Source organism: Charadrius vociferus, unplaced genomic scaffold (genome assembly GCF_000708025.1).
Source record: "Charadrius vociferus isolate BGI_N301 unplaced genomic scaffold, ASM70802v2 scaffold52, whole genome shotgun sequence".
In the NCBI taxonomy this organism is placed as follows: domain Eukaryota; kingdom Metazoa; phylum Chordata; class Aves; order Charadriiformes; family Charadriidae; genus Charadrius; species Charadrius vociferus.
In genome coordinates, this window is record NW_009647572.1 from 2,919,115 (window position 1) to 2,930,786 (window position 11,672).

Sequence of the window (11,672 nt, forward strand, 5' to 3'; positions counted from 1 at the left end):
GGGGACGTGACTGGCAGCGAAAGGCTTTCGTGCGAAGTGCGGAAGTTTCTGAGTAGCCTGTGTAGTTCCCTCGCCTTAAAATCGGTTTGCCCCTGCTGAGCTCTGAAGTGGAATTTCTTGTCCCGGCTGGGGTTTTGGGGAGGAAGGGGCATCAGCAAGTGAGTTACCTGGGTGAACTTCTGGGTGACGCTGGATGCAATTGAACCACTGGCAATCCCTTTAAAAAGAACCTGTTGTTGAAGCTGGTGCTGTAGTTCCTGCAGGCGGCCTGGTTTCCCAGTCTTACTGTCTCAAAGTTTTTGTAGTCAGATTAGTATATGAAAGTAGTTTGGTTCAAACCATGGATCCTTTTTGTGTACATCTTTAGCTTAGGCACATTGGAAGACTTGTACTGTTTCTGCTGAGACCGTCAACTTTATTTGCCAAATTCCCATCCTGTTTAATGTTTACCTTGTACTATTTAAGTAACTATGTAGCGATAAAACCGATTATGCACTAATAGCTTATTACATGCCCCTTGTGTAGGACGGAATTGTAGCAAGAGCTTAATACCCTTCTCTGGGACCAAGGAGAACATGGGTTCCGTTTCCTCCTTTACCACAGACTTTTGATTATAAGCTTGAGCCAAGCTCCTGCCACAACTAATGGTTTGTTGATTTGGGTCTAAACACTGTTGATATTGCTGAATCAAAAATAAAATACAGTGTTAAGGATCAAGATAGAGGAACTCAAATGAGTTGGCCTGAGTGAGCATGTCTTGTTTAACTTACCCACAAATCATTTATAGGTACTTTAATTGATTAAATCACAAATCCGACCTTGCTGCTGTGTACTTAAAAACAAGCAAACAGAAAAGCTTATGCTTACTTTGAAATGTTGATATTAAGTCATGAAAATAGTAGTAAATTCAGACTCCACTTGATGCTTTAGAGGCATCTGAACTATTTTGGTGGTGTCTTTATATGTTTTGGGACAGAGTACAAAAGCCAATTGTTGAATTAATCATTGTCTTCTCTTATGATGTTCTCAACATGAGCGACAGCTGCTGCATTAAGCCTATTGGATTAGAGCAAAACATACTCATGTACCTGATATATTTTGCAGGAAACTTAATCATTACTGACAGATGGTTCTTGTCGAAGAATGGCTTCTTTTAGTTCCAGTTTTTGGAAAAAACAAAAAAGATTGAATTCAAGAAGTCATAGTAATGAGAGACAACTCCATCCTGAAAGTTAACATGTGAAAATGATAAATGAAGAAGGCATTAATATTACAGAGAGGCTATTACATTAATGGGAGTTGTGCTCAGCCCCATGGAGATAATGTACTGGCTTCCAGCTGATGCTTTAAAGTAAGTCACCAGGTAATACCTTGAAATCAGGGAAGCCCCATAAAAGCTTTCTGTATAAAACAGAAATGTTTCAGTTTGTTGGGGAGATCTAGCAGGATATAGAAGCCAGGTTGTACACGACTCTCAGGTGAGTCCCCTGCAGCAAGTAGAAAGCTCAGACGTATTGGGGAAATTCTTTTGTTTGGTTGGGTTTTGTGTTTTGTTTTTTTTTTGTCAGCCTGTGAAGTGAAAACCTGTAAAGCAGAGAGATTGGTGATCAAGCAGAAAGAGCGTGAGGAAAATGTTAAACTTGTATTGCACAGTTCTGTGAAGTTGTAGTGATGAGCCTCCAGATGACATGTCTCATCTAAACAGTTAAAAGCTGGAATCAGCTTTTTTTTTTTTTACCCCCCCCCCACCCCCACCCCCCCGCCTCCCAGCTAGAAAACATCAGACCAATGAAGCAGGTATGGCAAGGTTGGCATCCATAAATGAAGAGGGAAGGGAAAAAAGTATTGTTTATATGGTGTTGCCACTTGGTATTCCCACAGGGGCTTCGTGGTGGTTTAAAAAAAAAAAAACCAAGACTAATGGATTGGTTATAGCAGAGTTAAAATTGACACATGATGTTTTGTTAAGGTTTATTGGGGTGGGAAGAATTCTGCTGGTAGCTGGATCTAAATTGCATTTATACCACTGTATTCACAACAGATAACCAGAAGTCTATATTTTAACATGCTCAAGCTTTTGGAGAGATTGCTTTTGGTAAAATATTATTTGTGAACATTCTGCAGAAGACTTAAAAAGGACCACCAGCTTTTAAGTAGGTAGATGAATGGCCCAAATGTTGCTGTTGTGGAAACGTGTCAGTATATCTGCTGGCTTAAATAAGATATATATAAACCATCCCAATAACTGCTTGGTATTTAGAAGAGGAAGCCCCCCTGCAGATCTGGGGAAATACTCTTTCCTGGAGTAGTAAATTTGAATCTTTCCCATCTTGAACATGAGCATGGCAATAGCTTTACAGTTACTGTACTTCCTCTTTTACTAAAATTGTGCTTGTCCAGTGAGTCAGACATTAAAAGTAAGAAATCCTGGCATAATAGTCCTAAACAATACAAATTGCTAAGAATATTTGGGCAGTCAGAGCAGCAAGACTGTTTCACTTAAATTTGTCCAGGGACTAGAAAAAAAGCTCAGCCTCAGCTGTCTGGCAGCCAGCGCTCCAGGGTGCAACTCTTTCAGCTTGCTTCTGGAAAAAGTAGTGTACAGCTGAAAATGGCAGTTCTGTAGCTTCGTTAATAATTTCCTATCAACTGACCTGTTAGGCCTGTAATAATCTTCACAGGACATATCACCCTCTCTTTGGAGGCTTGCACTGTGGTGGTGTGGCATACACAAGCTGACTGCTCTCCAGTTACGCCATCCTCACTGGTGTCTGTTCATTAATATAGGGCCTGCTTGGTCTCCTGTTACCAGGTGCTCTAGCTTCTCTTGTCTTTTATGCAGAGTCAAGTTGCTATCTATAGCCGCGTGAGGTTCACCTCGGCTGTTTTCTCCTCCGCTGTTGCAATATATTAGCAGCGCTAAGGTAGCTCTTACCCAGTCCTTTGTATCCACCGTACATCTGGATAACTGCACTTCAGGCCATCTATTCGTGTGGCACGTTGCCAAGTCAGTCTGGTTAGGCTTGTCAAGGATACTAATGCCAAGCAGCAAGGAATCTGGGATAATGAATCCCGTCTGCGTAACACCAGATGCAATGTGTGGCCTTTATTGCAAATTTATTCTGTTTTTATTTGCTTAACCTTTATGTTGCCATTTCTGCTCATGCCAAAAAACACAGTCTCTGAACATGGAAGAACGCAGAATTCAATCACTTGGAAACTGCCACTCAAGTGAATTGTAATACAGTAGGCATGTCAGGAAAGAGAAGCAAAACACTTGGATAATCAGCATCTATTGGGAATGTCAGGTTTTCAGATGACTGAATCATGAAATGCCGGAAAATAACCACAGCCGGATTAGTGTGTGATATTAGTTACTTTGTTGGCACTTGGCCAAGCAATCTGCTCAAACTCACTACCCGAAAAGTCCCCTAAGAAGCTGTGTGTGCTATGACGGATGTTGATTTCTAGTACTTAGTTTCTGTCATCCCTTCATCAGCTTTTGTCTGCATTTTTAAAATGAGTTGGTCTTGCTGAAGAAACGGCTTGATCCTCAGTTAGGAATCGGCGAAGCAGGAATAAGGCTGCAGGAAGCTGGATAAGGAGGTAGTAATTGGACTGTGCAGGGAAAGGTTTTGCTGTACTGTTTGGTGTGCCCTCTTGTAAGGGTTGTGCTTTATTCTGATCTTAAATTTTACTCACTTAGCTCTTGGACCAAGCCACGGCTACAGAATAGATCAGAGGGAAGAAGTGTTTTGCACAGAACTTAGCATCACTTAAAATTTTGGGATATGTCCAAACATGAGGAACAACACAGACTGTTCATTTTCAAGTTACTTCAGTTACTCTTTTACCTAGTATTGGATAATGTGTATGCAGTTGTAACAAGGCTTTTGAAGTGATTCCTTGTTTCTAGGCGTATTCTTGAAACTAAGTAACCAAGAACTTAAAAGAGATTGGAAATGAACAGGGCTTTCAGATTTCCCTGGTTCCTGCCAGAATGAGAGCAGGTTAATCAGGAGGAGAAGGAGGGGGGAGTGCCTCTAGGGGAGGTGCAATCTATGTTCAGCTCTGGACAGTTGCAGTTCCAGAGCAGTGTAGAAGCCTGAGCAATCGTTAAAAGAGGAAATGCTTGCCGCTTTAGCAGCTGAGATATATTTTAAAGCCAATGCCGTATCCTTTCCCCCCCAATAATTAGGACTCTGCTTTAGGGAAGATTCCTTCCCTCCTGCCTTCCTCTCCCCCTCACTTCCTTAACTGAATGTGGTTTATTCTGTTTTGAACGCAGCTGAACTGAAAATTTGTGTAAAGAATCAGAACATGCAGCGACTTCAACAAACGTCATTAATTTCACATATTGGCCAGAACATTTAATAAATGGTGTTTACTTGTTTCTTTCTGGACCGAAACCTTTCTTTACTGCACAAATCAGCAGAGGCTTATTTTCAGTACACTAACTTGACTGTTTTTTCATGACTTACAAATTGACTTGCATACAGCAAAAATATGCTTTGGATCCAGGGGAAGGGGGAGGAATATGTGTCTTCTGTAGCACATGAAGGCAAACACTAATTTCATGTATAATGATGAAAGGGAAATGAAAGCTATGCTTTCCTGCAACTTTATCATGACCGTCTGGGCTAGGTTTAAAAAGCAGCTTTTAAAAAGTCTTGCAACTGTTCTGTAATTGATTGCTCTGTTGAATACAGTTTAACTGTTCTCTCTTTCTCCTTTCATCAGAAAAATGAGTGGTGGGTTGGCACCAAGCAAAAGCACAGTGTATGTGTCCAATTTACCCTTTGCTTTGACAAACAACGATCTATACAGGGTAAGTTTTTAAGAGTCGCATGGCGCAGATTAAACTTGTTGACAACAATTTTGAGTGTAAATACAATACTGATATATATCTCTTCCTTAGAAAAGTTTGTCTTGATAAATTTATTACTAATGAAATGCAGCTGTCTATTGTTAAATCTTTTTATTTTGTTTTATATTTCAGATATTTTCAAAGTATGGCAAAGTTGTCAAGTAAGTGACCTGATACGGCCTGCTATTTTTGTAGCTTTCGTTTTGAATATTTAATGTCTTTGCTTCACTTGAAAGTCTTGTGCTTTTTATAATTTAAGTATGAACGTGGAACTGAAGTCCTGTTCATTTTTAATAAAGTATAAATTTAACAACTGGAAGTTCTTGCAGTTACACGCATAGCATAAGAATATTTGTGTTGACGACAGGTTTTGCTAACCACTTCTTAAGAGCAAGTAGAATGTTGTTATATACTAATGGTCTTTTCTAATAGTTGAAACAATATCCTTGTAGTAAGTGTTGTTCCCCTTGCCCTGAACACTGCCTGGGACACAAGTGGATAAGTGTAAAACTGGGAACTTCTGCTTCTGTGAACTAGATGTCACAATTCCCACAAACGGTTCCCACAGTTGTAGCTGACAATTCCTCTTATTTGTGGTTCAAGGGGGACTTCTTATTGTGACTGCTTAGTATTACATTTAAGATTAGATGTAAGGCTGCATGGTAGTAGCTTTTAATGCATGGAGTATTCATGAACAATACTTGTGAATGCCTGCCTCTGTTCAAATGACAGAAATAAATGCCGCAGTAAGGAACTTGCTGTTTTGTTTTGTTTATTTTTTTAACTGGTCAGAATAACGAGACTCAGGACTTCAGTTTTCAACCCTACACCAGCAAATATCTACTCTAACTTTTAGTAGCTGCTGTACTAATCTGTGAGATACAGAGCTAAATTCAAAGTTTTTGAAGTCACAGGAGTATGTACCTAAACTCCTAAACCTAAACTGTTTGGGGGTAGGGGTCTCCTACTGTCTTGGCTTTTGAACTTGTTCGATAGGAAGATGAGAATTATATGAAGTATTGGCTGTGTGATGCATTGCTTATTTTAAAGGTGTCATAGGAGCATTCTCTCTTTTTTCCTTGATTGATGGCTTCTAGTGTTTTATTTACTTTTTGGGGGACTGTCATAAAAAACAGAAATGGTGTTTTCAGATGCCTGTGTAGAAGAAATCCTGTACTGTGTCCTGCGTGAAAGTAGCTAATTTAGAACTTGCAATTCTGTCTGCGTAGTTACTGTTTTCCCCCACCTTTATATTGTTTTGCAAAAAAATCACTTAATACTGATACCTAATTTTTCCTGACATTTTGCCTAGTAACTGCCAGAAGTTAAACCAAATGCAGAGTCACAGAATACAGAGAGTGTGTAAATAATACTACCATGATTTTTTTTCCTGTTTGCCCCTTTGCAAGCTGACCTGACTATAAACAGTGCAGATACTGTGGGGTTCTAGTGGTATTCCTATTTTGCTGTGAAACTGAGGCTAACAAGGATCAGTTTTCCTATTTGTAACTAGTTATTAATTTCCAAGAAAAATCTTGTCAAATATTAGGTTTATTTCTGTGGAGTTTTTGTTCAGGGACTTTAAAACGCTTTGCAGAAAGCTTTGTGGTGTTATCTAGGTCAGCTTTAACATAATTAAATAAGTTTTAATAGCCTTTTTTTGAAGTGTGTCTTGACTCAGCAAAATCGTGCTGACTTTTCTTCCGTACTGCGTTTCTTACCCCAATATATCCTGACTTATTATCATTTCAGCTCAATTTGTTCAGTGAGAAATTGGACTTTCTAGGGCTCCAAGAAGTTGCTGACTTTTTAAAGATTTGTCAGGCTTGTTTCTTTCTATGCTTGTGTTATTAACTGGTATGTTCAATATCCCAATTAGAAGCCTGACAGTCATAGTAGGGTTCCATCAACTCTTGGAAGAGTAACTTAGCAAAAGAATTAATAGAATTGTTTTAAGGTCAGTTTTATTGACGCTTCATCTCAATGCATTCAATTAGACACATCCTTGTCCAAGAGGCTTTGGTAGAAAAACTGTTCTAAGCTGTATCTTTCTGTGCCTGTATTTGGGGGAAAATTGAGGTTTTTCTACTGAGCTTTTATTTTATACACTTCTCACTATGTAGGTCATCTGTTACTTATACAGGTTCTCTGGTAGGCCTTCTGCATTGAAGTGTGATTTGTTTGGATATATTTTGGAAAAATGTCCCATTACTTCTTAGAATTTTGGTTTGCCTTATGGCTGAACCTTGTTCTGCCTGTGGTGAACACAGGGATGACTTTATTCACTACTTTTTTACATGTACTTTTATTTTCGTGTACATGCATGCTGGCATCCTGTTTCCCACTGTTTTTCTGGGTGTTTGGTGGTTGTTTTTTTTTAGGGCTAAGTACAATTGACATTAAGATTGAAGGAATTGAGATTGTGTGGGCTCCCTCCGCCTTCATCTCTTGTCATTCTTTTTCTTTGTCTGTTGTTTTTACTGCGTCTAAATCTTTCTGGAATTTCTCAATATGCTACTGGAGCTGATGATTCCAATGTTAGACTGAAGATTTAACTTTGTATGTCATGTAAAATAACACGTGTCCATGACCTGGTTGGATTCCGGTTGGAGATATTTGTAGAATAATACGACATATACTTATTGTTTCCTGTCATGAACCTGTTTAGCTGATTATTCCTATAGAAACATAGAATTGTCTGTTTGGATGCAGTTCAATACACTGTGTTTTTCAGTAATGATAGCAACGGTCAAGATTACTTCTGAATTTTAATTTCATCTCCAGTATGTGTGGTTCCCTCCAGTTATTTTGTCTGCAAATCTGAAGAATATGTTCTCTGTTTTTGAAGTCATCCAAGGGGATAAAGAATGATACTAGACCCAGAAAGACCCCATATGCTTTTAAAATCATCTCTGCTCTACCTGTAAGCACATGGCCTGGTTAGATGTTCCTTTGAAATCCTTTTTAATGAGCCTTTCTATTGTTAAATATACTTTATTTCCTTTTTGCTGTATAACAAAAGTAAGATCCCACTGAGATCCTTAAGAAAAAATGTCTCTGAAGTCATTTCAGTGCATCAATAATGTGGTTATATGTTTTCAGAGTTACTATTATGAAAGACAAAGACACCAGGAAGAGCAAAGGAGTTGCCTTTATTTTGTTTTTGGATAAAGAATCTGCACAAAACTGTTCTCGGGCACTTAATAACAAACAGGTAAACTGAGGAAAGTTGTTATGGTAGGAGGGTTGTGTTTAAAGCCCAAAAATATTTACCTTTGTTTTCCAATTTGCTGTAGTTGTTTGGAAGAGTAATAAAAGCAAGTATTGCCATTGATAATGGAAGAGCAGCAGAATTCATTCGCAGGCGTAACTACTTTGATAAGTCTAAGTGTTACGAATGTGGGGTGAGTAAAACCAAAAAGGAACTACTATATTCCAGTTTGTTTCTTCAGTTTGGCCATTGCTGATCCTGCCCGTGGTGTTAAAATAACTTTTTCTGTTGATACTGTCAACTTGCGTAGAAGTTGTACCATTTTCAAGAATCGTAATACTCCTTATTTGGGGTCTTTTATTTGGGATTTTGGGGGTGGGGGAAAACATGTGTTTATAATCGCTGCTTAATATGCTGATGAGCAGACAGAGCTGAGTATCAATATAAAGCTGCATGAGAAGGAAAACCTAATCTTTGCTTCAACATACCTGCTTTCACTATGTCTTTGGAAGGTCATTATATAGTTGGCTGTAAAATAAATATTGGAAACAACTGTTTTTACACAGAATAAATGTGTTTTAAATTTGAGGCTATTCCTCACTTTTCCTTAATATAATGGCATAGGAGATTGAGATTGGGATAGTTTTTTAAGATCAAATACAAGCTTGATTTATATTCGTAACGCTTTTAGAGCAAAAATGTTGATGCACTCCTATTTCTTACACTGTTAATGCTGAGGTTTATATCTTGTCTTGAACATAAACTGTGCTGTAGTGTATTCAGCTATTGCAACAGCCAAAGAAAATCTACTTTGCTCTTAGCTTGTTCTCAGCTTGCAGTTAAACATGCATATCAACACCAATCTCTTCGTTTCCATGGCAAGCTTACAGAGAAGAGTTTGTCTTCTGTGTGCTAATTCAGCATTCCATTTATCTTACTAATTGCTTCCATTTTTTTCCCTGTGAACTGTCTTAGGTTAACTTTCCTCATGATATGTTTCAACATATAGTTGTTTGTAATGGTTTCTGTTAAGCAATATTTCTTTTCTCCAAGGAAGCAGGACACTTAAGTTATGCTTGTCCTAAAAATATGCTAGGAGAGCGGGAGCCACCAAAAAAAAAAGAAAAGAAGAAGAGAAAGAAAATAGTTGAGCCAGAAGAAATGTATGTATATTTATTTACCTGTTAATACTTCTTTTGGGCAGCTTTTTCATACTGAACACTTAAGATAAAGATCTATGTTTTTTTCTCTTTCTGCACAATGAAGTGAGGAGGAAGAAGAAAGTGAAGAGGAAGGAGAAGATCCTGCTCTAGACAGCCTCAGCCAAGCCATAGCTTTTCAGGTACAAAATTGAAGCATTGCGTATTTATTATTATTTAAATACCACTTTACTTCCTTTTTTCAGCTGCTTTTCAAAAGCTCCAAGATAAACACGTAAGTCTGTCCATTCTGTAGCACTCAGGGCCCTTTTTTGCGTGATAGTAGTTGGTGGCTATAGTTGGCTTCTTCATATTGCAGGCATGTTCACTTTTTGCTTTTTTGTGTTTTGTTTTTTGGGGCTTTTTTTCTCTGTTGCCGTGGTTTTGCATTGCAATTCTTTCATTCCTTCAAGGTCCTTTGCTCCTTAGTTTCCTGTCATCTCTGCTGTGATGCTCCATTAGATTTTTGGTCTGCAAATCCCTCTTAAATCTGTTAACTGAGCAGCCAGAAAAATAGTCGTGTATAAATGATCAGGTGCATCCTCTGCCCTCACTTACTAGAATATCCTTGAAACATCATCTGTTTCTGGAGCACTTCCTTGGCCTAATACAGTTCATCGCGGTATAAGTTCTAATAGAACTTTTCTCTCAAAACATATTTAATGCATTTTTTGTTATGTAGATAGGGAGTCTGACAGCTGTATTACTGTCGTCTTTAATTGGTTTTTACAGGCTTTTGCTTCACTACACAGAGCAAGCTGGAACTGATATTCAATTCGTGGCTCCCTAGTCCTCATCTGTCCCTTCCGTGCCTCTATGCCCCCCAAAAACACTCAGAGTTTCTACCATAACTTTGTCCTGAATATGACTGTAGTGAGTGCAAAACTTTTACATGGTGTAGTCCAGAATAATGATGCAAATATGCACAATTATCCACACACAAATTCAGAAAACTCCACGATTGGAACTAAAACCTATAAATGCAAACAAGCCAGGAAACACTCTGATTTCTCTTACCAGCCAAAGATTTTAACTGGGATAGCATGTTTCCCAGTAAAAATAGGAAGCATCTATTTAAACCTTTAGTTGAATAACCTTTACATCCCTGAAGACATTAATTCCCTGAATGAATGACGGCAAAAGGCAGCAGGTAGACGACTTATTAGTGGAACAAAGCTGGTTCAATAATATCAGTTTAAAAAGTGATGCATTCTTTGCTTCAGATCTCAGCTGCTCTATAGTTCTGTAAGTTTGCCATGCGCAAAGTTCCTCTCTTTGAAAATAGAGGCGTGTGGCATGCACTGGTGCAGAAGATTCACTGTTTGCATGTGAGAGATACTTTCAGAAATGTTTTCTAGTGAATTCATCGTACAGTTTATAAGGAAATGGAGATTAAACCCCCTAAATTCTTGAGTTTATGAAATAACTCAATGCATACTAATAATTAGCATTATTATTTGTAATCTATCTTAGTTTTTCTTGATCTTAGCTAATACTCTTCCTTCTTTCATTGTAGCAAGCCAAAATTGAGGAAGAGCAGCAAAGGTGGACGCAGACTGCAGGGGAATCTTCAATTTCAGATGATTCAAAACGTCCACGGATTAAGAAAAGTGCTTATTTCAGTGATGAGGAAGAACTTAGTGATTGAAATAATATTGGTTTATATGCATATATAATATATATAGTGTACATTTTGTAAAGTGCTACAAAGTTGTCTGTAATACAGGTTTGTCTTGGTGTTGAAGACACTGAAAATAGTGTTGTAGTTCTACCCTGCCCCTCAAATCTCCTGTTTTCTGATATTTCTCTCTCAAAACTTCACCCTTCAAAGCAACTTCTTAAGAAAACAATGTGTTTCTATGCTTAAATCCAGAAAAATATCTGGGAGAATGCTTCCTGCAGTTATTATCTAGACCCAAACCCTGGGAGTGAAATCTTTTATAAGAGAATTTCCTAACATTTTTGTCCGAAGAGGAGTTCATCTTAGGATCAGTGTTAGCATCACTGATGCTTTATGTATTGTTCTGTTTATTGCCTGTCGGAAGCAGTGCGTTAGTAGTACTTTAGTAGTATATGAATCTTGCACTAGCACCTCTGCGTAGGGTTGAATTTCAGCCTTAAGCATTGTACTGTCTTTTAACTCTTCATACAGTAATATAATAAATTACTGTCACATAAGCTTTGTCTGTGAAATCATTTTAGACTAAACAATACATCTGTGTGCTTTCCAAAAGGATGTTAAGATGTTGATCTCCTGTCTTATGCACAGTTTTAGTAACTTGCTCTACACTTTATAGTGTCATATAGCCTATACACAGTATAGGCTTCATAGGAGATGCAAGTTAAAAGTGATGTGGTGATTAGTTCAGTCTTGAAATCTTCATACTTAATATTT

At 38.1% G+C, this 11,672-nt stretch overlaps 1 protein-coding gene across 1 annotated transcript; it reads left to right on the forward strand.

Moving 5' to 3' along the window:
• The first annotated feature begins 4,741 nt into the window (after nucleotides 1-4,741).
• ZCRB1 (zinc finger CCHC-type and RNA binding motif 1) lies at nucleotides 4,742-11,464 on the forward strand. The gene is made up of 7 exons (XM_009880851.1): nucleotides 4,742-4,828; nucleotides 5,000-5,028; nucleotides 7,970-8,081; nucleotides 8,164-8,271; nucleotides 9,132-9,241; nucleotides 9,345-9,420; nucleotides 10,794-11,464. Exons 1-7 carry the CDS (start codon nucleotides 4,745-4,747, stop codon nucleotides 10,923-10,925), a joined length of 651 nt encoding a protein of 216 aa, XP_009879153.1. The 5' UTR covers nucleotides 4,742-4,744; the 3' UTR covers nucleotides 10,926-11,464.
• Nucleotides 11,465-11,672: the final 208 nt, after the last annotated feature.

Excerpts from the sequence above, each read along its gene's own strand:
- ZCRB1 (XM_009880851.1), top strand. The coding sequence starts at position 4,745 with ATGAGTGGTGGGTTGGCACCAAGCAAAAGCACAGTGTATGTGTCCAAT. Across the intron at positions 8,082-8,163 it reads GGGCACTTAATAACAAACAG|TTGTTTGGAAGAGTAATAAA; the intron begins GTAAACTGAGGA and ends AATTTGCTGTAG. Across the intron at positions 8,272-9,131 it reads CTAAGTGTTACGAATGTGGG|GAAGCAGGACACTTAAGTTA; the intron begins GTGAGTAAAACC and ends CTTTTCTCCAAG.